The sequence below is a fragment of the Canis lupus genome, chromosome 27, assembly GCF_011100685.1.
Source record: "Canis lupus familiaris isolate Mischka breed German Shepherd chromosome 27, alternate assembly UU_Cfam_GSD_1.0, whole genome shotgun sequence".
Classification (NCBI taxonomy): Eukaryota; Metazoa; Chordata; class Mammalia; order Carnivora; family Canidae; genus Canis; species Canis lupus.
The window spans coordinates 26547403-26573785 of NC_049248.1; the positions used below are offsets into that span (position 1 = coordinate 26547403).

The window sequence follows — 26383 nt, forward strand, 5'->3', positions numbered from 1 at the left end:
TTCATTCTTTATTCAGATTTCTTTTTTTAAAGATTTTATTTATTTGAGAGAAGAATGTGCAGTAAAGAAAGTGAGTTAGGGGGAGCAGAGGGAGATGGAGGATAATAGGCTCCCCGTGGAGAAAGAATCTGTTGACACCAGGTTCTATCCCAGGGTCCTAGGTTCATGATCTGAGCCAAAGGCAGCCACTTAACTCACTGAGGCACCCAGGTACCCCTATTCAGATTTCTTTAGGCACCTCTTGCCTGTGGGGTTTCTCAGAATTTGCTTGCTTTTGCTGACCTTGACAGTTTTGAGAAGTACTAATTACATATTTTATGAAATGTACTGCATTTTAGATTTATTTGATGTTCGTCTCATGTTTAGACTGGTATGTATTTTTGGGAGGAAAACCACACCAGTAAAGTGCCATTTTCATCACGTCATAACAAGGGTAGAGGCTCCTAATATGATGTTACTAATAATGAAGGTTTGATCATCAAATAATACTTTGAGGTACTATTTGCAAGTTTTCTTCACTATAAATGGACTCTTGTTATTTCTCTTTTCTTTTCTTTTCTTTTCTTTTCTTTTCTTTTCTTTTCCTTTTCTTTTCTTTTCTTTTCTTTTCTTTTCTTTTCTTTTCTTTTCTTTTCTTTTCTTTTCTTTCTTTTCTTTCTTTCTTTTCTTTTCTTTTCTTTTCTTTTCTTTTCTTTTCTTTTCTTTTCTTTTCTTCTTTTCTTTTCTTTTCTTTTCTTTTCTTCTTTTCTTTTCTTTTCTTTTCTTTCTTTTCTTTTCTTTTCTTTTTTCTTTTCTTTCTTTTTTCTTTTTTCTTTCACCCTTTAGAAGGAAGTCATTATGCATAGCCCATACTTAATGGAGTTAGTAGTTATATTCTACCTCCCTGAGGGAGAAATGTCACATAAATTGTTTGTAATTCTTCTATATGGGTGATTAGTCTATTCTCTTCCATTTATTTATTCAACTATTTGTTTATATCATTGTGGACTCATGGATTATTTATATTAGCATTTGGATTATAATCCAACAATAATACATTGTTACTTTTGTTGCTCAAATTGTTCCAGCTTTGGCCATTGGTAACTCTTCTAGTTGGCTACCATGCTCCATCATTTGTTTTTTTAGATAGTTTTTTATTTTTTGGCAAAACAAAATGCTCCAGGCTTATAATACACATAACTTACCCCAATCTTAGAATCAGCTGTTCTCCGGGGAGCCCTGACTAATGTATTTTTGATTCATCTATTCTGGAATATGACTGCCCACCTTTTTGAGATACCTTCCAGGACCCTCAGAAAATTAGTTTTTGTACTCCACGTAGTCTGTATTTTAAATCAGTACACTCCATGTGGACTGGAAAAATATGTTGACAATCTCTGTAACCATTTTTATACTATAAGGTAACAAACTTTAATTTCTAGAAATTTTTCAGGGATATATCAGTGTTTGATTTGTAATTTCTTTTCTTTGCTGGGTTTTGGTATTAGGATTGTGCCTTCTTTATGAAATAAATTTATGAAGCTTGTCAGCTTTTTTTTTATTTCCTAGAATAAATATAGCAATATGTTTATGTGTTTAGAGATTGAAAAGATTTTAAATCACAAAGACCATACATTTAATATTTAAGTATACCACAAGATACCACTTACTGTATCAGGCTACCATCCTCTCTTGTCTCTTTTTTATCTTGCCGTATCAGTTCTTTGTGTTCTTTTCCCCTGACTCATGTCTGCCTTTCTTGGACTCTTCACTCTACCTACTGACTGTTAAAGCTCAGTGGTAGTGCCCTGAATGGTGTCAGGTAGTTAAAGGGTAGAAGCAGGTAAAACAGTGGGACTAAAGCATGTGCATTCTGGCATGAGTTATTTTTTATTTTTATTTATTTTAAGGGGTAGGAGGCAGAGGGGGAGAGAGAGAAGAAGAAGAGAGAAAATCCCAAGCAGGCTCCATGCCCAATGCAGAGCCCAAAATGGGGCTAAATCTCATGACCCTGATATCATGAGCTGAGCCAAAATCAAGGGTCAGATACTTAACCACCCAGGCACCTTCTGGCCGAGTTTAAAGTGATACTTAAGCTAGTCAAATATTATAAAGTATTATATAAGGAGATACTCAAATTTTTAAATTTAGAGAAGGAAGATACCATATTTTTCTTGATAATCATAAAAGTAGATCAGAGTTAAAAAAACAACTTCAGGGGATCCCTGGGTGGCGCAGCGGTTTGGCGCCTGCCTTTGGCCCAGGGCGTGATCCTGGAGACCCGGGATCGAATCCCACATCAGGCTCCCAGTGCATGGAGCCTGCTTCTCCCTTTGCCTGTGTCTCTGCCTCTCTCTCTCTCTGTGACTATCATAAAAAAAAAAAAAAAAAAAAAAAAAAAAAAAAAACCAACTTCATATTTGTGTAAGAATTTAAAAAGGCTTTCTTCTGTTTATTCTCATTTATTTCTGACAAAAATCTTGTGAGTCGATTCTATTTTATAATGAGGAAACAGTAAGATCAAATGATTTGCTTAAAGTCACTTAGCAAAAAAAAAAAGTAGAAAATCTATAAATGAAACTGAGGTCTTATCTTTTGTATACAACTACAAGTTCTTTAACTGCACTGCACTTCTAAACAGAGAAGATATTTCACACAATAAGACATTTCTCAATTTATATAGTTCTTAAATATGGGCATTTGAAAATACACACATATAACCATGACCTCCTATGATTTGAAATGTCAGTATTGCTTTGGGGATAATGTTAGTAATGCAATATTGATTCCTTAAAATGTAGCAACTTGAAAATAGAAAAATCCAAGGATTCTTTTGAATTTTGAAAAAAAAAAAGAATGATAGTGAATGCCACTCAGCTTCAGAGTCAGGCTACTGAGTCCAGGTTAGACTACAATTTTGCAGTGCCTTTGAGTGCTAGCAGGTGGCGTGAGTGTACCACATAGCTCTTTCTAGAATATGTATGAGTTTCTGGCATAAGCTCTATATAATTTTTGAACATTAAAATGTTAATGTGAATGTACGTTTTAAAGCAGTTAGAATAATCAGCATTGCTGCTTTTTTTTTTTTTACTACTTACATAAAGCTAGAACACTTAAATTTTTTAAATGGTAAATTTTTGAATTTATTGTTGAACATGATGAAGGGAGTTTTAAAAGGAAAAAATCATTCCATTCTCACTATTCTAATGTAAAAACTATTCTTTCTCTATCTGTATGGATGCATATATACAAATATTTTTATAATTATAATCATAATGTAGATTCATTTTATGATTTTCTTGTACATAATTCTTATTGTTAACAATCAGAATTATTGTAGAATTTCTTTATTTTATCCCTTAAGCTAATAACCTGGTTGTTGACACGTTTTTTTCCAGAGGACTGTGGTAATTTGCACTGCCTGCACCTAGGACCATTCTGTTAGGTTGATACTTAATAGTCAATATTTTTCTGCATATGTTCTTTAAAGGTGTATTTTATTTATTCATTTGCTATATTTTCTGTAGTTCAAATAAAAATTCACAAGGCTTAAAAAAATAATGTATCCTTTCTTTTCTCATTTATGTGTTCATTCAACAAATACATGTTACATGCTCTTTAAGTGCCAAACCATCACCAAAAATAGGACAGATACCATTCTTATCCTCAAAGGTTTGCAGTCTAATGGATAAAATGAAAAATAAATAAGCTCTTATGCTATGTCTTGAGGGAAGTGCAGAGTTATTGAAGCTAGAAAGAAGTAGAAGTGATTTTAAAATCTTATTTAGCCTCTTTTTTTCTTCATACAATTATGGATCTTTCTTATTTTTAATGCTGTCCATAGGAAAACAGCCTGTGGTTTACCGTATTTAACTGTTCTAGTATCTGACCTATTTTCCTGTGTCAAGCCTAGTTATCTTTTAGATACTTTCAGCCCATGCCATAATTCTCTACAAATTAAAAAGTGTGATCATGTAATCCAGTATTCCCCAAAATATATTTTAAGGAAGACTAATTCCATGAACTTTGAAAAGTAGAATATGGGGGGGAAAAAAGGTAGAATATGAGGTCAAATAAATTTGGGAATTGTTACATGAGAATCCTGCATCCTGAAATTTCAGAATGCTCGTAGCATATTAGCTCTTCCAAGAAATCCTTCTATAAAAACCAATTTAACTCTGCATTTCCTGAATGTATTCAACAGAAATAGACTTTTTAGAGAAATAATTCTTCTTAGCAGTCTCTGAGACAAGTATTAACATTTTGAGAAATGTAGAGCTGAATTATTTCAAATGTTTTGATCTTCATGAATGCTATATTCTAGCCTCCATGAGATATCAGTACCTTTTAAAATAAATATCCCTGAACTAGTTGCAATGATATGGGTCTCATAATTGCATGGTGGAAAATATCTTTAAGCCTTTTTGTTTTATCATTTATTCCTATATTCCAGCATTACTAATACTAATTGAGTTTAATACTGTTTGTATTACTCATAAGCTGTAATTTCATGTATTTAAGAGACTTGTTATTGGTTCTTTCAGAAAGGTGCTAATGCCCAGAACTTTCAAAGAACTTGAAACAGTTCACTCCCCCTCTCTTTTTTTCCATGGATAAGATCAGGCTTCATAATGCATGCCAGTTACTAACTATATATAGACAAGAGTGCAGGGTTGCAAGTTTCTTTTTGGTTTGTTTAATGTTAACATAAATAATATTGGTACTGGGGGTTTTTTCTCACTAAACAAAGTATCTGAAGTAAGTTTTCTCCAATAACTTTTTATTTTTAAGGTTAAACTTTCTAGTTTGAATTTAGATGATCATGCAAAGAAGAAACTTATTAAACTTGTGGGAGAGCGATACTGCAAGACAACAGATGTGCTTACCATCACAACAGACAGGTAAAGAAAGGTTCAGCAGATTGGTCATTGTGTTGTTTTATTGTTTTCTAATCCCCTGACAGTCCTTTTCTTAAGAAATGATATTAAAAAGTCAAGGTAGCCTTTTACATCAAATTATATTAACATATTAGGTCAGTGAAGTTGCCCAATTCATGTGTTTAATATGGTGACACTAGTCTACTGTTACTGTCCTCTTTATGGACATGGAGAGAAGCTAACTGCCTTGTTAAATTATTGTTATTTAAAAAAAATAAAATTATTGTTATTTTTCAGTATTGATATCCATGTGTAATTAGACTTAGGGAAGATGTTAGAAGAAAACAAAAGTATGATTTGCCAGTGATTAAGGTTTAAACAGGTTTTTACAAAGTCAAAGATCTTAGAGTTCAAAGTTTAGTGATTAAATACAGAAATTTAATTTACTTAGGCAATTTTGTAAATAAGCAGAATTTTAGTGAATTTACTTCATAAAGGCAGTATTTTTTTATTTTTTTATTAGAGTTCCAATTTGCCAACATATAGCTTAACACCCAGTGCTCATCCCACCAAGTGCCCCCCTCAGTGCCCATCACCCAGTCATAAAGGCAGTATTAAATTTACCTCATGAATTTATAAATTAGGTCATTTGAGGTAAAAAGGAGTGATTGGTACATTTTTACAAAAGGGTTATTTTATTTCTTTTTATAGAGGGGAGAGAGGGGCAGAGAGAAAGGGGGAGAGAGAATCTTAAGCAGGCCTCAAGCCCAACATGGAGTCTCACAAAGGACTCGATCTCACAGCTCTGAGATTATGACCTGAGCTGAAATCAAGAGTTGGACACTTAATCGACTGAGCCACCCAGGTGCCATGGGTTTTGTTTTGTTTTTTTTTAAATTTCTATTTTATCTTTGGTTGTTTCTAAATTATGTCAAAATACAAAGACCTACCTTTAGGTGGGCAGATAAAGCAAGTGGGCAGATAACTTTTCTCCCTTCCTATTCCAGTTTTAAAACATTTGGAGATATCAATATCGATTTGGTTTTATATTCTGCTTCTTAGCGGTGGGAAGAAGTAGCATGACATACGTAAGTGATGGCAACAATGTGAGGGTGGAAAAAGTTTGGGAACCTTGGTTTCAGATTATTACTGTATGGAGGAAAAATAGATTTGAAATATATTAGTATTATTCTTTTTTATTGTCTTTAGAAAATATAATAGTTTTTAGCTTGTACAACTTTAAAAATACCTTTAAAATGTTTGCTCTTTGAAATTCTGTAAGTATCTGACAACGATTTTTTTCCCTAAGTTTTCAAGTGTCAGTGTGTGTATGTATTATGGCAGCAACTATTTAAAGGACTACTAAACTTAAGTATAGAATAAGCAGAGTACCGTTAAAGTCATTTGTCATATTGATGGTTTTATTTTATATTCAGAGAAATTGGAAATAATGATTTCTATATGATTTTATTAATCTAAAAGCTAAACTTGCTGTCTCATATTTACGTAGAAGTTTCACCCAATATTAGATTAATAATTCCATTTTAAATATAACAACAGCAATACAACATTGAATAGTGTAGCTCATTTTTTTTAAAACTTGGCTCTGGAGAAATCAAGATGAACATTTAGATTAAATCAATCATTAATCTATCCCTGTTTTTAAAATGAATCCCATAGATAATGCTCACAGTGTCCAGCAGACTCTTAACCCTGAGACTGTGAAAGGCACGTTGATTGGACAAAGTCATATTAAAAATAGTGTAAAACTGTTATCAGATACAAACAACGCCATTAGTGATGAAAGTGAAGAGAAGTAAAAATAAATACATACAAAATAAAGTGACACCAGTTTTCAGTAACCTTAAGTAGTGACTGACATAGACTATTCTTATTCCAAGAACAGAATTTTCCTAAAGGTAGGATATTCCCTGTTGAGAGGTAATATCTGAATATAAGTTATCCCTTGTATTTAATATTTGTGTATTTTGCATATTATTTTATATACTGAATTTTTGAAATTTTGACTTCCTCCCTCTCTTTCTGTTACAGATGCCCTTTAAAGAGACAGAATTATGATTATGCAATGTATCTGCTAACAGTTTTATACCATGAGTCTTGGGTAAGTGATTGTGTGTGAATGTTTAATAATTTTGTCAGTGTAATTTAGATGGTGTTAACATTTCAAAATAGCCTGTGGCAAGTACTCAATTGGTTTAATGAACCACTGAACTAAGGATTTATGAAATGTTAAAAATAACTTCTAGTGACATTGAAAGTGAGAACCTTCAAATAGATTACGCAGTACATCTCAGGACCTTACAGAAATCAGATGACTAAATGCCTTTAAAATTCAGAGTTTCTGTCTTTAGTTGGAAGATTTAAAATTTTTATTTTTTCTTTTGTTTGACTTTGGCTGAAAGTTATCAAAGTTATGGAAGGGAAATCATATGTATAACTTGAGAATTTATAACTCATCCTACTGTTGAAATAAACTACATAACAAAGCCCCAAAATTTTATAGAAAGGCATTTTAAATATTTATTAAAGTTTTTAGTTAATGCATAGCCTTTTGTATGAATATTTCACTGGCATACACTAGGGACAGGTAGGGGCAATTAATTATTTAAATAGTATTAAAAATAGTCTTTTTTTTTTTTTAAGATTTTATTTATTTATTCATGATAGACACAGAGAGAGAGGCAGAAACACAGGCAGAGCCGGGGAGCCTGTTGTGGGACTTGATCCCGGCACCCCGGGATCACGCTCCGAGCCAAAGGCAGACACTCAACCCCTGAGCCACTTCGGTGTCCCGATAGTATTAAAAATAGCCTTGTATCTGACTGTATTTATTGAGTTTATAATTAATGTAAGCATATACATTTATTTGTAAGGAAGTTTTTCTTATGCTTGAGCATCACCTTACCTAATTTAAGGTTAGTATCTAATATGTTTGGGTAACTCGCTCGGGTTTTAAGTATTTTTGTTAAAAATTAAAGTAACTTTAAATATGCATACAAATTAAATTTTTTTGCAGCTTGCCTAATAGACATGGGATTCAATAGCATTTTCTATTAGGAACATTTGAAGGAATGGAGACAGCTGGAGAGAGTCACTCTTTAGATACTCGAAAGACGTCATGTGAAAGAATGAAAGAAGGGTTGAATTTGTTTTTCATGTCTTTTAGGGATACAACAAGGTAGAAACAATAGGGAAACAGACTTTTTCACTGAGTACAAACTTTCTAAGAAAGTCATTTAAAGATGGAGTGGGCTACTTTTAATAGGTAAAAAATATTCCATCCGTTGGCTACTTAGTGGGGATATAGTGGTGAAAGTTTCACTCTCCTTAGATAGATAGTTGGATTAGATACTCTTGGGAATCTTCTGCCATCCCTGAGATATTGTAATTCTGTGAACACATGTAACCATTTTCTGAACTGCTTACAGCATTTCCTTCATAGTAACAATAAAACCATAGCATAAGAACATAAGTGAAAAAGAAAATAAAAGAAAATTTTGTTGCCAAGTTAGTAAAGAACAAAAAGTACCTGATAGCTTTTCTCTTCTTCCGAGGTGTTCTAATTATCATAATTCATCTGGATTTTCTAGTTCCTGGCTTCAGGAACAATATCATAATAGCAATTAATCTCTCTTTCCTGTCAGTTGATTTTATAAATACCTTTGGCTTAATGTAATTAAGTTTTCTTTTGAACCGGCAACATGGCTGAATTAGCTACAGCCGTATTGTTGATCGTTAAAGAGTTAATACCAAACAATAAAAGCCAACCAGTTTTGAATCTCTCTTGCCAGCAGCCTGTAAAATGAATTTGCCCCAAAGGAAATGACAGGCATAAATAAATTCAGTGAAAGTTGACTTACTGGATTCTTTCTGTGGTTCCATGACATAGAATCCAAACATTTTGTATTCTGTATTCATGCTAGTAGCGTTTGATCTTTAATGCTAATTACTTTGATGCCAGAATAAGTAGCCACATACATCTGTCCTGAACAGATATAATTAAAGAATTTCTATATTAAACTTGGCACTTGATTCTTTGTAAATAAGTACCATCAGTGAAGAAGCTTTAAGAGAATGCAGATGAGCTGTGAAATTTTGCAAAGCTGGTGGAACAGAATTTTTATTGAAGTTCTTTTTTCCTTCATCAGCATGGAATTCAGACTTGAAATTGATGCTACCACCTGGTATTTAATCAAATATTTAGAAAACCCCCTTTTAATCCATTCCTTTATTTTTTAACTAGTTTCAGAACATTTAAAACCTGAAAGGTAAGCTGCTCTTAATTTTCTGGCTTTTTAATGTTTCTGTGAAGGTTACCTCCAAGTATTGAGGGGGAAATAGTTGGTAGTTTTATGTAGCACACAGTTCGGAAACTTGTATGAAAACTTGTTCCTCTAAACCTCAGAATAAGGAAATTACTATTGTATGCTGTTCAAAACAGTTTAACTTTGGAAGTATCAAAGTAGACTTCAAAAAGCATAGATTTCACATACCATGGACTTCAAGCATGGAGGCTTAGCAGTGAGTTGAGGAAAGGTTATGGCACTGCGAGGAGGTGGTAAGAGACCAGAGGATTAAACCATTTACCTTTGGCAGTTCAAAGAAGCAAAGAGTTGTAGAAATTTGTTTTAGTATTTCAGTATGACACATTGTTAGCATGGGAGTGAGTTAAGTTTTATCCTTTGGAACTATACAGACCTGGATTTGAATTCTGTTACTTCTTACTTGTGTAGCCTTGGCCAGCCATTTGGCCCCTGAGGTTCGGGTTTCTTCTAAGGGTTTTTGGATAGATAGGGAGAACTTGCATGATATGTCTGGTAGGTAGTGGGGTCTCAGTAAATATTGGCTATTAATATTGTTAATACTAAAAGGAAGATGATTTATCTTAGGACTTGAAATTTATTTGCAATTCTGTATATAGCTTACATTTAACTTGACAGATTTTATATAGGTAATCAGATCTGTGCCCTCTTTTATTTGAATTTTTAGAACAGATATCCTCAACATTCTGACATGACTGATAATAACAAAACTTCCTAAATGTTAACTTTATTGCATGATGTTCTTTAAATATTCCACAAGCAATTTGGTTAAGAAATGATCATATGAAATATTTTGCAAAGTGATTTGCACAAAAGATAGACACTGGGGGAAGAACAAAAGCACTTACTTTAGAAAATGAAATTCCAAGGGTTCTTGAATGATTTTGATATTTAATTAGTAATAGTTATTTTTTAAATCCGAATTTTTGACTGTCTTATTTGGATTTCATGATAGTCTTATTGCCAGTCAAAAGTACATCTGGCTTTGTAATAAATTGGTTCTGAAAAGTCATGTAGCAAAAACCTCTAAGTTGGATCATTTCACACTCAGTAAAAATTCAGTTTTAAAGGGGACCGAATCACAAACATATCTGATAAAAATGAAGAGTCCTTTTGCAGCTCCATGATCGCTGTTCATTGTGATTGTGTGGGCTCATGTACACATACATTTCTAGATTATAAAGGAGAACACTTGAATGATGTTTGTAATGTTTACTCTTTCCTCTGTTCAACAACGGTTTTGTTCTTGTGTACAAAGTACAGTATTAGGTATTGATCAGACTGTGAAAATGAAAGAGGCTTTGCCTTGAGGGACCTTTATTTCTGGAGAGAACCAATGGTCCTAATATAGTCTGTTTCACTCGCTAGTAGAGGTAGGAACACAGTGCTGTGAGAGGCACTGGCAAGGAGTAATTTCTCACAAGAAACGGTGACTGGTTTTGGAAGATAAGTAGAAGTGTGCAGTAGAGACATGGGTGAAGGACTCTGTGGCCTTGTGGTTGTAGAGGGCAGGCAGAGGTTTGGTGTGGCCAGGGAAGAAGACTCCGGGCAGAGGTAAGGAGGTGAGACTAGAAAAATAAGCCAGAGCCAGACTGTAAACAGGTTGTATAGCTGTACAGAGTGGAGATGTGTATCCCGTGGGCAAAATTGAGCTGCGGTAGCATTTTGCCATTTGTTTGAAAAGGTGCCTCTTTTTAAAAAAGTTTAATGTTTATGGAATAGTCCATATGGCAAATGTCAAGTGTGCTTTTGTTAAAACGAACTCTTTATTGACGGATGAATGTTTACTGGTTGCCTGTCACTCGCTTGGTGGTATTGCATATGGGGATCAACATATAAGGAGGAAAACTTTGTCTTTTCCATTGAGAAACACTAGTAGAAGCAAGTAAGGTTTAATAATAAATATTACAAAAGTGTTGTATAGTTTACAATTTAATTTTGTCTATTTATTTCTTATATGTCCTTCAAGGCTTTAATTGATACCTGCTTTGAGTCTATTTTTTGTGGTATAGTTGATGCATAACATTATATTAGTTTCGGGTATGCAGCATAATGCTTCAGTGTATATGTATATATACTGAAATGATCACAATGTGTCTAGTTAAATCACTACACAGAATTACACAATTTTTTTTCTTGTGATGAGAACTTGTGAAATTTATTCTCCTAGCAGCTTTCAAATATATAGTACAGTATTATTGACTAGTCACCATGCTGTATATGACATTCCCATGATTCACTATATAATGGGAAGTTTGTACCTTTTGACCATCTTCACTCATTTTGCCCACCCCCAGCTTCTGCTTACCACCCATTTGTTCTCTATTTCTATGAGTTGAAGGTTTTTAGATTCCACATATAAGTGAGATCATATGGTACTTAATCTTTCTCTGACTTTTTTCACTTAGCATAATGCCTTCAAGGTTCATTCATGTTGTCACAGATGGCAAGAATTCCCTCTTTTTTATGGCTGAAAAATATGCTGTAGTGTATGTGTATGTATGTTTAAGCATGCGCACGTGCGCACATACACACACGTAACTCTTTATCCATTTATCCATCAGCGCACACCTTGGTTGTTTCTGTGTCTTGGCTGTTGTAAATAATGTTGCATTGAACCTGAGGGTGCAGATATCTTTTCAAATTAATGTTTCGTTTTCTTTGGATAAATACCCAGAAGTAGAATTGCTGGATCTTATGATAGTTCTATTTTTAATTTCTTGAGGAGCTTCCATACTGTTTTCCACAGTGGCTGTACCAATTTACATTCCCACCAACAGTGCAGGATGGTTCCCTTTTCTCAATATCTTTACTCATACTTGTTGTTTTTTGTCTTTTTGATGATAACTATTTTAACAAGTGTGAGGTGTTCTCTCATGGTGCTTTTGATTTACATTTCCCTGATGACTGATATGGAGCATCTTTTCTTTTCATGTGTCTGTTGACCATCTATCTGTATGTCTTTGGAAAAATGGCTATTCAGATTTTCTCAATTTTAAATTGTATTTTTTTTACTTGAATTGTTATGAGTTCTTTATATATTTTGGATATTAACTCATCAGATGTATTTGAGCCTCTTATTCTTTGTGTAACTCCTTTGCATATGTAGCAAGTTACACTGTCTTATCTTCTATATTGGTTACTAGGGCCCTTGACTACAGACAGTTGTGCCATGGACTGTTTTCCATGTATGTTTCTGTTGCTCCATGTATGTTTTGTCTAACTAATCCTAAGGTCCTTAATAGCATGTATCCAGTCTTACTGTATTTTGTTCTTCAGAGTATCTAGGTCAATGCTAGGTAAGAACACTAAGTATTTAATAACAGCTCTCCATTCTTTTAGATTTCCATAGAGTTTTGAAGTAGGTTTTCATCTTCAAAAGTAAGACAAAGTAACAAACCCCCTTTTTAGTAATATAAAATGTAGGATACTTGTTGGATGTTAGCAATAATTAGCTTACTGGTGTAGATTAATAATGATTCATTAATAAAACTTAATGAATATCATAATTGTGCCCAATTTATAAGAAATATCTTTGCAACAGTTTGAATACTTAATTTTCATGGATGTATGATTTGAGTTATGTATATATTAGGTTTTTCATTTGGTTATGTTTTATCAAATACTTAAAAAGTATTCTTAATCTTAATTGTTTTGGAAATTCTCTACAAAGTTTGCTTCTATGAGTTTATTTCGATGCTAATTTATATTTCACAATGTTAATATCCTCTATATTCTAGAAAAATAATGGCTGCTCCTAACAGGGTACATCTCTTTAATGTGAAATGTATTCATGCATAAACTACTATGTAATCTAATTATGCATAAACTAATTTTAAAGTGTTTATTAAAGAAAAAATAAACACTTTAATTGAATTTCCATGATAAGTTTGAGCATTTGTAGTAGACCAGTAACAGTAACATGTGCTCACTTGCTACCTTTTCCTTGATTACAGGCAAATAGCTGGCTTTTGTCTTGTTTTATTATTACTATTTTTTTTTTAGAGAGGCAGTGGAGAGGCAGAGGGAGAGAGAGGTAAGCAGGCTCCATGTCCAGTGCCAAGCCACAGGTGGGGCTTGATCTTACAACCCTGAGATCGTGACCTGAGCAGAAATAAAGAGTAGGATGCTTAACTGACTGAACCAGCCACGCTTGGCCTTTGTTTTAAAGTAAGTGTTTAGTGTTGCCCTGAAAGTCACATGTGTCTCTTTGTTTTTTTACCTCTGTGCTGTACTTGAAAAGGGAATGAGGGGTGAGAGGAGCTCCCATTTTTAAAAAGTGCTTTAAAATACTATCTTTTTTCTTAACACAAAAGCATTTAGTGAGTCCACTCATTTTAAATTAGTGCTAACTTTGAAGATCAGGAGTCAAATTTAACTGTTAGAACCTCTTCATGACATAAGTTTAGAAATTAAGATTTAGAGGAGAGATATGTACTTTGCTCAAGGTTACCGAGTTTTTTAGCAGAGGGACTCAAGACTTGAACTGCAGCTTCAAAGTTTCATATTTCTCCTGTGGTATCATATTATTTAATGTTCAACTTTTGAATTACATTAAAAAGATTATGAAATAAGAGATGAAATCAAGGGGTGCCTGGATGGCTCATTCGGTTAAGCATCTGCTTTTTGGCTCAGGTCATGATCCCATAATCCTGGAACCCAGCCCTGAATTGCATCGGACTCCCTGCTCTGTGGGGAGCCTGCTTCTCCCTCCCTCCCTTGCCTCTATGCTGCTTGCACTCTCTGTCTCTCCCTCCCTCCTTCCCTCCCTCCCTCCCTCCCTCCCTCTCTCTCTCTCTCATAAATAAATTCATTCATTCATTCATTAAAAAAGAGAGATGAAATCAAACCCGAACTTTAGCTGCTAGTTTACTGTCTTCTCAGACTGAACAGTTGACAATTGAAAATTTATCTTAATAACCTGTTTTCGGCTGAGGGTTGCATTAGACTCACCTGGAAGCTTTTTTAAACTACAGATGTAAGAACTCTACAAAATTAAAATCTGTAGTGGTGAGACTCAAGAAGGTTTCGTTTTAAAGGCTTCACAAGTGAGTCTGATGTAAGTTCTGATTGTGAATAAATTTTCCAATCTTTGAGTCCTATTAATAAACTAATTAGAAGGCTGGTATATCTCTTTTAAGATGATTTTTGTATATGTATCTAGTATCAGAGCTAAGGTGTAGGATGAGAATTAGAATGAGAGGGGCAAGAAAATCCATGATACACAGACTTTTTTTGACTTGATGTATTATTAGGCAGTAGGTACCTGTTCTAGATTCTTGGGTGGAATGATGGTACGATGAAGGTGACACTTCCTTTATCTCTTTGCCTTCAGGCACGATGTCCTATTACATCTATTAAAACTATTTTCTCCTCTTGATCCCTACTGCTGCCACCCTAATATGAGTCTTCATCATCTTTTAACTGTAATAAAAGTTTACTTTGATTTTCCCATCTCATCTATCTTCCAGATTGCTGTTAGAGTAATTGTTTCTAAAAAGCAAGTCTGTTGTGTCATAGTCCTTTATAAAGTCCTTCAGTGAGTGGTTCCCTATTACCCAGGATAAAATCTAAACTACTGAGTCTATTCACAGCAGTTTGCCACCTCATTACCAGTTACTCAGGAAATGTAGGTTATATATTCTCTCAGCCATAATGAACATAAAGTATTCTTTTATAACTTTGCATATGCTGTTCTTTCAACTTTTAATCCCTTTTTTAAAATTGATTAGCTTTGCAAATTCATATGAATCTTTTAAAATTTTATTTATTTATTTGACAGAGAGAGAGAGTGAGAGGGAGAGCAGGAGGGATAGGGAGAAGCAGGTTCCCTTCTGAGCAGGGAGCCTGATGTGAGGCTCCATACCAGGAACCTGGTATCGTGACCTCAGCTGGAGGCAGATGCTTAACCGACTGAGCCACCCAGGCACCCCTCATATGAATCTTTTAATACACTTCAGATGTAACCTGTCTTAGAAGTTATCTGTGCATTCTTTTCCCCTCCTTCTATTAGCATTCCTCTTATTACTTTTATGGTAATGGCCCATGTACATGTCTGGCTGAACCCATTATATTGTGAGATCACTGAGGACTGCTCATTTCATTTATCTTTGTATTCCCAACCCCTACTACAATGTCTGGCAAAACAACAGTAAATTTTTAAAAACCAATCTGAATTAAATTGAGTTCTTTGACATATTCAGTTAAACATTTGGTTGTGATAACTAAAAGAATTGACAGTTTTTTTTTATCCATTATGGATATTTACCTCTTATTTTTTATGATTTTCCAATAACTTGGATTTTTTTCTAATGGTTAAACTGTTTTCCCTCATGCACAATGCCTTACTTGTAATCATGGGAAGTGGAATATTACTATGATTCATGTTCTAGGCAAAGGGAGCTGTAAATAAGATGGTAGAAGGTGGCAACTTTGTGTGTTCAGTGGAACAGATATTTCTTTGCCTTCTGCTACTTCAGAATACACTAAACATTGCATGAATGCAGTGTTTTTCTTTGTATTGTATTTATGCTTACAAAGGGAAAAAGGTGATAGATTCAATTAAATTATTTTGTTCATTATATTCTTTTTTGCCATGTTTCTGTGTTCCTTGGAACATGTTCTACTACTAAAAAGTAATATGATTTGGGAAAATTATTTAACTGCTCTGGGCTTCAGTTTTTTTGGCCTGTAAAACAGATAGTGATAGTACTACCTCATAGAGTTGTGGAAGTTAAGTGAATTAATGTAAGTAAGGCGTTGACATAAAAAAGTATTCTAAAGTAAGTATTCTAATAGCTGTACAGACTCATCCATGCTGCTTTCCTCACCTTGGCCTTCATTCAGTTTCCCTAATGTACTGGGCTCCTTCCTACCTCCAGCCTCTGTGGATGCTATTTTCTCTGCTGGGATCACAGTCTTCCATCTGACTGGCTCCTACTCAACTCTAGGTTGCCTACTAGACTAGCAGTTCCGGAACAGCACAGTGCGTGCCTGGCACAGTAGTTGTGCAATAAACATTTATTGAGTGAATGAACAATTGAGCCACTTGTGGAAAAGAGAACAGATCATGTGGAATGGAAGAGTGCTTCCTCTAGGGTTGTAGTCAGAACGGGTTCTTTTATTGTAGGCAGGGAGGAAAAGAGAGCTCAGATATTTATATATTATAGATGTATATATATTTATATATTATATACATACATTTACAAATTAAATGGTAAAATTATAAATGTTTACTGGCTGAAGTATTAAAATAGGAATCTATAGGTTAATCAGACTCTTTGCCTAAATGGTCATCAATTTGAGCTTAGTGGTATTTTTAATTACTATCCAGTAATTTGAATTTGCTGTTATTTATACTTTAAAATTAATACATTCTAGCTACACTTCAAAAAAAGAAACTCTGAAACACCTGTGTACTTCAATTCTGGGTATGATTTTAGAAGCTAAACTTCATCAGCAAATTATAAGATAGGGTGCAAAGTTGTAAGTAAAATTTAATCATAACAGCGTTTTTAAAAATAGATCTAGGACATGTACCAAGTGTCACCAGTATTGATTAGTTTCTTGTTTTTTTGTTTGATGTAATTTTGTAGAATTATAGATGATTTTTTCCTTTGAATATTCCATCAGAATTCAATTCTTGATTATTATCCCTCTGGTATTAACCTTATATTTTTAGAGGCCCTTTAATATAACATTGAACTTCTTGCATAAAGACATTGAAGTTAAAAATATTTGTTTTTTTTTTAAACCTATTCCCAAAAGGCCATCTAAAGTCACATAAATGTAAAAATCTTATTTCAGAATTGCTATTTTTAGGTATAACATAAGGATACTGCATATTTATTAAAAAAAAATACTGAGCCACTTTAACTCTAAAATTTCTAACTGTAACGTGTCATGTTATTGGAAACATCTGTTCTATGTTTCAGTCTAAATCAGTTAAATATAATTGTTTCCCAAATTTTGTCCTTGCCTTCTTTTTTCTTCACATTTTTCCGAATGATGTAAATTACCTTGTTTGTATATGCCGACAACTCTAAACTTATCCTCAGGCCTCTCTCCTAAGCACCCTGTATTATTTGAAACCCGTTGTTGAAAGTCCTAGAAACTTACTCAGGCTAGCCTGAGCAGAAGATACAAGGGCAAGGAATGCTAAAAGATTTCAGGAATGGGCAGGAACAGAAACGAGGACAGTGTGAAGGCTGTCTTTTATGTTTGGACTCTTATTCTTTTCTCTCTGAAGACTGATTTCCTCTCCTCCAGTCTATATGTCAGAAAGCATGACCTTGACTATTTCAGAATTTATAGTACTAGTCATCCCCAGGGAGAGGGAACAAAACTAATAAAACTAAACTAAATTTAATTCTCTTTGTATGCAAGCTATAAGGAAGGGGCTCTGCTTCTCAGTGGAAACATTGTCAGGAGCCAATAATCTGCACATAAGGAATTGCCCATTGATAGAGTGGGTGAATTGAATGAACGAATGAACTGACCTAGATCAGACACTCATGAATCAAAGCATCATGATAATATTACTGTGGTTATGAGTTTTTAAAAAACCCCTTTTTAAAAAAAAAAAAAAAGAAAAATACCAATGTATTATGGATAAAATGATACAAAGTCTGGAATTACCTCCATAATAATTCAGTGATGGCATGGTAAGGGCGCAGTGGATGGAGACCTATATGGAACCTAGATTGCTGTGACTTGGTTGTTGAAACCAGTTGGTGGGTTCATGAGAGTTTACATAGTGCTGTTATCTTTACTTTTGTATGTGTTTGAAATTTTCTGTAATAGACTCCTTTAAATCACAAAAACAAAATGTATTTAGCCTCATAAAAGATGATTAGCTTAGGAGTGCCTGGGTAGCTTTGTCAGTTGAACATCAGATTTTCACTCAGGTCATGATCTTGGGTCATATGATCCAGCCCCTAGTTAGGTTCTGTGCTCGGCACTGAGAATTTTCTTTAAAAATGATTACTTATTAATAACAAAATTGGATTTTGTTCCGATGTCAGTATTATTGCATTTGAATAATGTGTTTTGTTTTGTTTTGTTTTGTTTTGCCAGCCCTGTCCTTTATTTCACCTGACTGGGAGTTTCAGCAGATGCCTAATATGAGCAAGCATATGTACCATTTTTCTAAAATACTTGGGTATCAAACCGGGTTTTAGCAAGGGTGCTAGAGACATCCTGCTTCTCCTAGTACTGCCTAGTACATAGTAGGCTCTCAGTAAATGTTTTTTGAAAGAGTGCCTGGGGGAAGTCACAAACCAAAACGGAGCTTTCTTTTCTAGTGAGCTCTTTTCTTGCAGTTTATTTGTTGAATAAATACTTTTTTTTTTTGTTTTTTCGTTTGCTGTCGGCTTTCCCATCACTTGAATTTTACTGATTATATCACCATATTGTAATTTTTTAAATTGATAGTTGGATCTAGAGGCTTAATCAAATTCTATTTTGATTTTTTTAACTACTGCATAATTAGTATTGTATTCTTCTACCAGGAAGTACATGGTATCTACTTATTTCTCTTGTGAATTTAGCACCATAGGTTTTTTAAGTTAGAAGTTATAGAAAAATTGTTTTTGGTAGTGAAAATTATAGGTTTTTAAATAAATAAGCTTATTTAAGAAACACTGATCCAGACTAAATTTCCCAAAATCTGTTGTTGCAAACTTAAAAGTTTTAATTTTTATTTGTATGAGACATTGTCTTATTCCATTTAGGCTGCTATAACACAGTACCATGGACTGGTCTGTTTATAAACAACAGAAATTTGTTTCTTGCTTTTCTGAAGGCTGAGATATCTGAGATCAGGGCATTGGCCAATTTGGGGTCTAATGAGGGCTTACTTCCTGTTCATAAACAACTGTCTTGCTGTGTCCTCATGTGGTAGAAGGGGCAAGGGCTTTCTCTGGAATCCCTTTTATAAGGGTATTAATCTCATTCATGAAGGCTCCACCTCATGACCTAAATATCTCCCAAAGACCTACCTCCAATACCACCACTTTGGGAGTTCATTCCAACAAGAATGTGGGGTAGAAGGGGATACAAGCATTCAGTCTGTAAAAAAAAAATATGTAAGAGTTGTCCTCCCAGTTTTAGATTTGTTGAAACTGTTAAGTAGAATCTCTGGGGATCTTGGAGTTAATTAGTAAAATATAAAAAGGATTTCAGAAGCTCATAGTTACAATCCCATAGTACAGATCTGATATATATAACAATATAGTTTTGTGTTCTGTTTTTGCATTCACTAATTGTGATATCTGCTGTATCTAGACTGCTTTTAACTCCATTTAATTATTAATTGTAGCTATTGTGTTTTTCAGTTCAAGATGTTCACTTAATTGCTGATTCCTTATTGTTACCAATTCTTGTTGAAATTCTTTGTTAATTCATGTTGGTTATCTTTTCCTCTTTTTTTTTTTTAACACATTTATTCTTAGTTATTGTAAAGTTCTTGTCTGCTAACTCCATTATGTGGATCATCAGGAGTTCTGCTTCTATTGTTTGTTTTCTCTTGGTTATTAATTACATTTTTCTTCTCTTTAAATGTTTCAAATGTCTAGGAACTTCCTTGCATGCTAGATATTATGTATAAAAGACTCATTGAAGCTTTAATTACTATCATCCATCAGAAAGAATTTCCTTTTTTCTCTTAGGTAGAGAGGATCAGGAATTTAACATTTTAATCCAATCATGATTTATATAGACCAGGGCTGGGCTGCAGTTTTTGTAAGATTTAGTCCAGCTCTGATTTGCCCCTTTTCCTTAGGCATAACCTTATCTTCGAGGCTTTTGATTGAGAACTTGGTGAGCAGCTTCCACATTCTGCTGAAGAGTCATTTGTACTCTTCAGAGATTTTGAGCTTAGCTTGGTAACCTTTAACCTTGCAGCAAAATCTGACAAGAGTTTTAAAAGGGAGATTAGTTGTGTGTTTAGAGCACAACTTCTTCCCTCTAGTGGGACTTTGTCTCCTAAACATTATGAGATTATGGGAGATTTCATTCAGCTATTTAGGAGCCTGATTCTGACTCCCCAACTTCCCATAAGGAGCCTCAGAACTAAAACCAGTCATGTTTGGCGCTCTTCAGTTCTAGTCTGTCATATTAAAGCCCTGGATAACAGCTCAAACCTCACTTGTTCCTCTTTTCCCAAGAAGAATCATGCATGAGCTAAGTGCCAGTCTTGTATAGAATTGGAAAATACCCTCCATAAAGAAAATGTTTGGAGATTTTCAGAAGGATCCTTTTCATATCCTTGCAGCCTAGAATTTACATTCATCTAGTCATCATTGATTCTGTAACTCTCTGATATGTATCTTTTCTTTGTTTTTTCTAAGATTTATTTATTTTATAGAGAGAGTACAAGCAGGGAGGTGGGTGCAGGCAGAGGGAGAGGGACAGAGAAAATCCTAATCCTCCCCTGCTGAATGGGGAGCCCGAGTCGGGACTCCATCCCAGGACCCTGAGATCCTGACCTGAGCCAAAACCAAGAGTTGGACACTTAACCAACTGAGCCACCCAGGCATCCCGGAAACTGTCTGATATCTTTAAGATTTAGAGAGGTAATCAATTACATTTGACCCTTGAACAGTGCAGGGGTTAGAGGCATCAACCCATTAGTCGAAAATCTGTGTGTGGGCAGCCCCGGTTGCTCAGCGGTTTAGCGCCACCTTCAGCCCGGGGTGTGATCCTGGAGACCTGGGATCGAGTCCCACGTCGGGCTCCATGCGTGGAGCCTGCTTCTCCCTCTGCCTGTGTCTCTCTGCCTCTCTCTCTCTCTGTGTCTCTCATGAATAAATAAAATCTTAAAAAAAAAAAAAAAAGAAAGAAAGAAAGAAAAGAAAAGAAAATCTGTGTGTAACCTTTGACTCCCCCAGCATTTAACTACTAATATCCTACTGTTGATCAGAAGCCTTACTGATAACAAATGGTTGATTAACACATATTTTGTATGCTATATGTATTATATACTATATTTTTATAATAAAGTAACCTAGAGAAAAGAAAATGTTATTAAGAAAATCATAAGGAAGAGAAAATACAGTACTGGACTGTATCCAAAAAATATATGTATATATGTATAAGTGGGCCCACACAGTTGAAATCTGTGTTTAGGGGTCACCTGTTCTTGCCTTTATTTTAGTTCTAGCTAGAGCGGAGACATGACTTATTGCATCCTGTTTGAAAGTAGAAATCTTATTGTAAAAATAATTTTGAGGGTTTTTTTTCCCCCCTAAGGATTTGATTTTATTTATTTTGGAGAGAGAGCATGAGCAGGAGGAAGGAGAAAGAATCTCCAGCAGACTCCATGCTAAGCATGGAGCCCTGATCAGGGCCTGATCTCAGGACCCTGATTATGACCTGAGCTGAAACCAAGAGTTGGACGCTTAACTGACTGAGCCATCCAGGCGCCCAAGCATTTTATATTTATAACTCTCAGAAATGAGAGATATTCTAAAGTGACAAGCATTATGGAAAGTATTATTGCTTTTATATCATTGACAAAGATTAGGAGATGTTTTAGAATAGCTTCTTAATATGTCATTTATAGACTAGCATCTCTTTCTGTTAGCTCTGTTCTCTCTCCACTGACAAGCTCTATTTGGTTGCCACTCCTCTGTGAAAACATATATTAATGACTAGAAAAGATTTCCCTCAAAAAGTAAATCAGCTTTTATTTTTCCTGCTTCAAAAACGGAGACATTCTAAAGATGTTGCAAAAATCTTATGTTTATCATAGGACTTCAAAAAAGTAGATTTCTTTTCCTTGACATGAATGCTGTTTTTTGTGTGTGTATGTGTGTTTTCTAATTACATCTGATTAGACATAAAAGGCCTATACCCAAAGGAGACTTCAGGAAACTGGAGATAATATAGTTATTTTTAAGAACAATTAATGGAGAAAATTAAATCTAATCAATGATAAGAAATAAAGATCTCTTGTTTCTGTAACTATTTTATACAAATGTTATAAAAATCAGTGATACAATTTTGTGAGTGGGAATACTGTAGAACATTTAGACAAGTGTGTGTTTATATTTACCTTGAAAGTTTCAGTTTACTGTTTGATAGGGGTAGTGATGCCCTTGACAAACATTTTGCAGGTAGGCTAACAAGAATTTGAATCCCACTGTCCTTCGTTTATCTTAATAAGCTGTGTTATTAGTAGCAAGCATTTATTTAGTGTTTACTATGAGCCAGGTAATGGCTATTCCATATCTCTTTTAATCCACAGAACAGCACAGAGTCACTTCTAGAAACGCAAGCCTATCACAGTAGTAAGTGATGAAGCTAGGATCTAAACTGAGTTCAATAAAACACCAAAGCCCATATTAATTATTGTATGATACCACCTCACTCTGTGATCTTGAGCAGATCATAGATATATATCCCCTAACTCTGAAACCCAGAAAGCTTTGGAAATTGCTAGTCTTTTCATAACTTATTTGGTGGCAAAATGAGACTTGAATGGATGAAAAGCTATTTATAGCCTTTGTTTATCTCATTTAGTGTGACTGCATACACGTTGCTACAGAAATGTTAATGTATTTGATTTTTGGAGTGCTGCCAATAGATCTTCTCTGGAAATGTTCTACAATATATTGTATATGCCCTGCATTAACTATCTAATATACAAAAAATTCTGAAATCTTAAACGTTCCCAGGTGGCTGTGGCCCTCTATTTAACTTCCACAATACTAGTTTTCTTTCTGGAGAGATGTTAACATCTAACCCAGTAGGTTTCAATAAGAATTATATGAAATAATTAACATATGTAAACATTTAAGGTCCATGGCATATAATAAATGTTTAATTTATTGGTATTGTTATTATCTTGGAATTTAGCAGAATTTGGATCCTAAAGTTAGGATTATTGAAAACATGAGTTTTGTTTAGTTTAGCTTGGAGCTAAGACTTAACACTGCTTTGTGTCTGGGATTAGTAGGAATCCATGCCTTCTACAGAATGTACTTTCACTTACCATTGACTGTTTAAAATAGAAGTGATTTTCTCCAGTAAATGTACATTATTCCTTAGTGCAGGATTTCCTAAGCGCTTTTATGTTACGACACACATAGAAAATTCTTTACTGAGATAACTGGAGGAGGGTGCCCCTGCTACTCCAGGCTCCTGGCCACCTGAGGCCTAAGGGGATCAATACCATGGCACAGGGCAGCCCCGGTGGCGCAGCAGTTTGGCACCGCCTGCAGCCTGGGGTGTGATCCTGGGGACCCGGGATCGAGTCCCACATCGGGCTCCCTGCATGGAGCCTGCTTCTCCCTCTCCCTCTGCCTGTGTCTCTGCCTCTTTCTCTGTGTCTATGAATCAATAAATAAAATATTTAAAAAAAAATACCATGGCACACATATAACACTTTAGCAAAGCAGTGTAGCATTATATAGACCAAGTATAAGGGGAAGATAAATGAAATGTTAGAAACTACTAATGGATTTACTTTGGTTACTTCTTCTGTTTAAGCATCTATTTCAAAGCAGTTAAGAAAATCCAGAAACCTAGGTGAAAGTTATAATTAAAAAAAAAAAATCTCTTAATTACTTGTCTTAATTGTCTTCTAGCAGTTAAGAATGAGGTAGATTAGGAATTTTAAAAAGTATGAGGTAGATTTTATAAAAGGGTTTGTTGGCATCTTGAAGATACTTGATTTGTAAGTTAGAATTATGAAGAAACTATGACACTGGGTTAGCATTTAAAGCACTTCCAAGTGTAGATAGGACCAATGATACATTTAATTTAGAGCTTTTTTTTAAGGGGCTGACATTTATTTCTTCTCCAAATATTACAGTAAAAATTATATGGGGTAGGATAATTTGGTCAATTTTCTTTTTAATGTAAAATTTAGAGTATGGCTGTTAGAAATTATTTGCTTGTACACACAGGGCACAAGAAATTGTTGCACATTATCTACCCACCCTACCCCTCGGCTAAGTCTGTAGCCTCAGGACTAGATACAAAATGGGCATAGAGTTGATTCTCAACCAGATAATATATTTCTAGAACATTAGTTAAGACATTATCCTCAGCCATAAATTCAGGATAGGGAGGTGGGGCAAACAGTATATAGGGAGCTGTGAGTATAGATACCTCACTTTGGCTGAAGAATTTGAGGGTCAGGGGAAACAGTCTACATCCTATTGGTTTCTCTTGAAGGAAAAGGTACTGAGTTTGAAGGATTAAATGAATATTTCTTTTTCTTATGGTTCTTTGTGGTGGAGGAGATTCTTTCATGGCCTTCAGTGATCTGAATGGGGTTAGCGAATGGGGGTTATTGGAGCTGGAGCGGAGTCTAGTGGCCTGTTTGCAGTTGGCAGGGCTCCGCTTAACCCTTTGAGGGACAAACTTCCAGTGCTTTTCATGAACTCTTAATAGTGAGGTTGAGAACAGGAAGGAGGCAGAAATGGCAGCTGTCTCCTCGGCACTCACTTAATTCTGAGAAGACTTGGAGTTCTCTGCTCAAGTTGGGGTTTTTTTTGAAGAGGAGTTTTCAGATTTCTGACAGCCTTACAAATGTTTCTTTTAATACTTAAAAAATGTTTTAATTTGAGGAGTTTACCACCTTCAAAAGTTATAAGAATATTGGGTGATTCCATAATAGCAAATAGCTCAGAGTATGTTATGTGTTAATTTAGAAAGAATGTGGCTGGCATTCAGCACTTCTTTGAACCAGGGCATATTACTTATTAGCTGTATTCCTTGATTTTTCATAGAATGTTACATCTTCATCTAAATCATAAATCCGAATTATATTACTATAAAACCTCTTCTAGCATATTTTATGCTAGAATAGAATAGTAGTAATTTTTTAAGAGAAAACAAGTAGTAACAGATATGGTTTCCATTCTAGGAACAGGAAATAAAGATAATAACAAAACAAAATTCCAGAATATATGAAGTCATTATTATTAAAAATCATGTATTACACGTGTATTTTATATTTTTATTTTATTTTAATAATTGGTATTCCTTGTCATCCACAGGCATCTTACAAAGATAAATACAGTCTCTTCTCAACTCATTATTCTTAACCTCAGAAATGTGAAATATTGATATGTTAGAGTTTAGGGATTAGATAGATAGAAAGCTGCAAAAAATGAGTTTCCTGTATCTTTTTGGGAAAGAGTATCGCTTTATGAGTGAACTTTTTTGCAAGGCAGATAAGTGTAAACTATGTGGGTAGAGTTAGTGTGTGGTAGTGCAATAGTCATGTAACAGTGTGTGGTCCTGAGACAGTTGGTACAGGGGGATAGCAGTGCTTTAAGAGAGGTAAGTTGGAGGTGACATACAAAGTGCTGACAGGGACTCTCCACATTTCTGCAAATTCCCTTTCCCTAAAACAAAACAAAACTTTGTTTTTGGGTAGTATTTCTCAGATTTCAGAACTCACTTTTTCCTTTCAGAAAACTGAAGAATGGGAGAAAGATAAGACTGAAGCAGACATGGAAGAGTATATATGGGAAAATAGCTCCTCTGAAAAAAATATCCTACAAACACTTCTCCAAATGAAAGCTGCTGAGAAAAATCTGGAAATAAATGAAGAAGAGCTCCTTGGTACAAAGGAAGTTGAAGATTACAAAAAGTCTGTTGTTAGCCTTAAGAACAAGGGGGACAATGAAAATACACTTTCTCAGTACAAAGAATCAGTGAAGAAACTATTAAATCTAATGTGATTTATGTAGAAAAATCTACTTGATGTATTAATTTTATGATATATCTGTGATCATTATCTCATTTGATATAAATTTGAAAATGCTAAAAAAAACCGACATCAGATTTTTTTATTTCAGACGTTGAATTTAGTGATTCAGCAGTTACGTAAAAGACCCAGTGCTATTACATCAAGTGCCCTCCTTAATGCCCATCACCTGTTACCCATCCCCCCACCCTACAGCAATCCTCAGTTTATTTCCTAGAATTCAGCGTCTCTTATGGTTTGCCATGCCTCAATTTTCACCTTATTTTAGTTTTCCTTTCCTTCCCCAATGTTCATCTGTTTTGTTTCTTAAATTCCACATATGAGTGAAATCATATGGATTTGTCTTTTTCCAACTGCCTTATTTCACTTAGCATAATATCCTCTAGTTCCCATCTATGTTGTTGCAAATGGTAAGATTTCCTTCTTTTTGATGGCTGAGTAATATTTATATGTGTGTGTGT

At 34.5% G+C, this 26383-nt stretch overlaps 1 protein-coding gene across 1 annotated transcript in view; it reads left to right on the forward strand.

The window, feature by feature from the left end:
• Positions 1-25911, forward strand: part of MRPS35 (mitochondrial ribosomal protein S35) — a 41778-nt gene extending 15867 nt beyond the window's left edge. The window contains exons 6-8 of the mRNA NM_001284487.1: positions 4771-4880; positions 6909-6978; positions 25627-25911. Of these exons, the coding sequence (NP_001271416.1) occupies positions 4771-4880; positions 6909-6978; positions 25627-25896 (450 nt within the window). The 3' untranslated portion in view covers positions 25897-25911. The remainder of the gene's footprint in view (positions 1-4770; positions 4881-6908; positions 6979-25626) is intronic.
• The last annotated feature ends 472 nt before the right edge of the window (positions 25912-26383 follow it).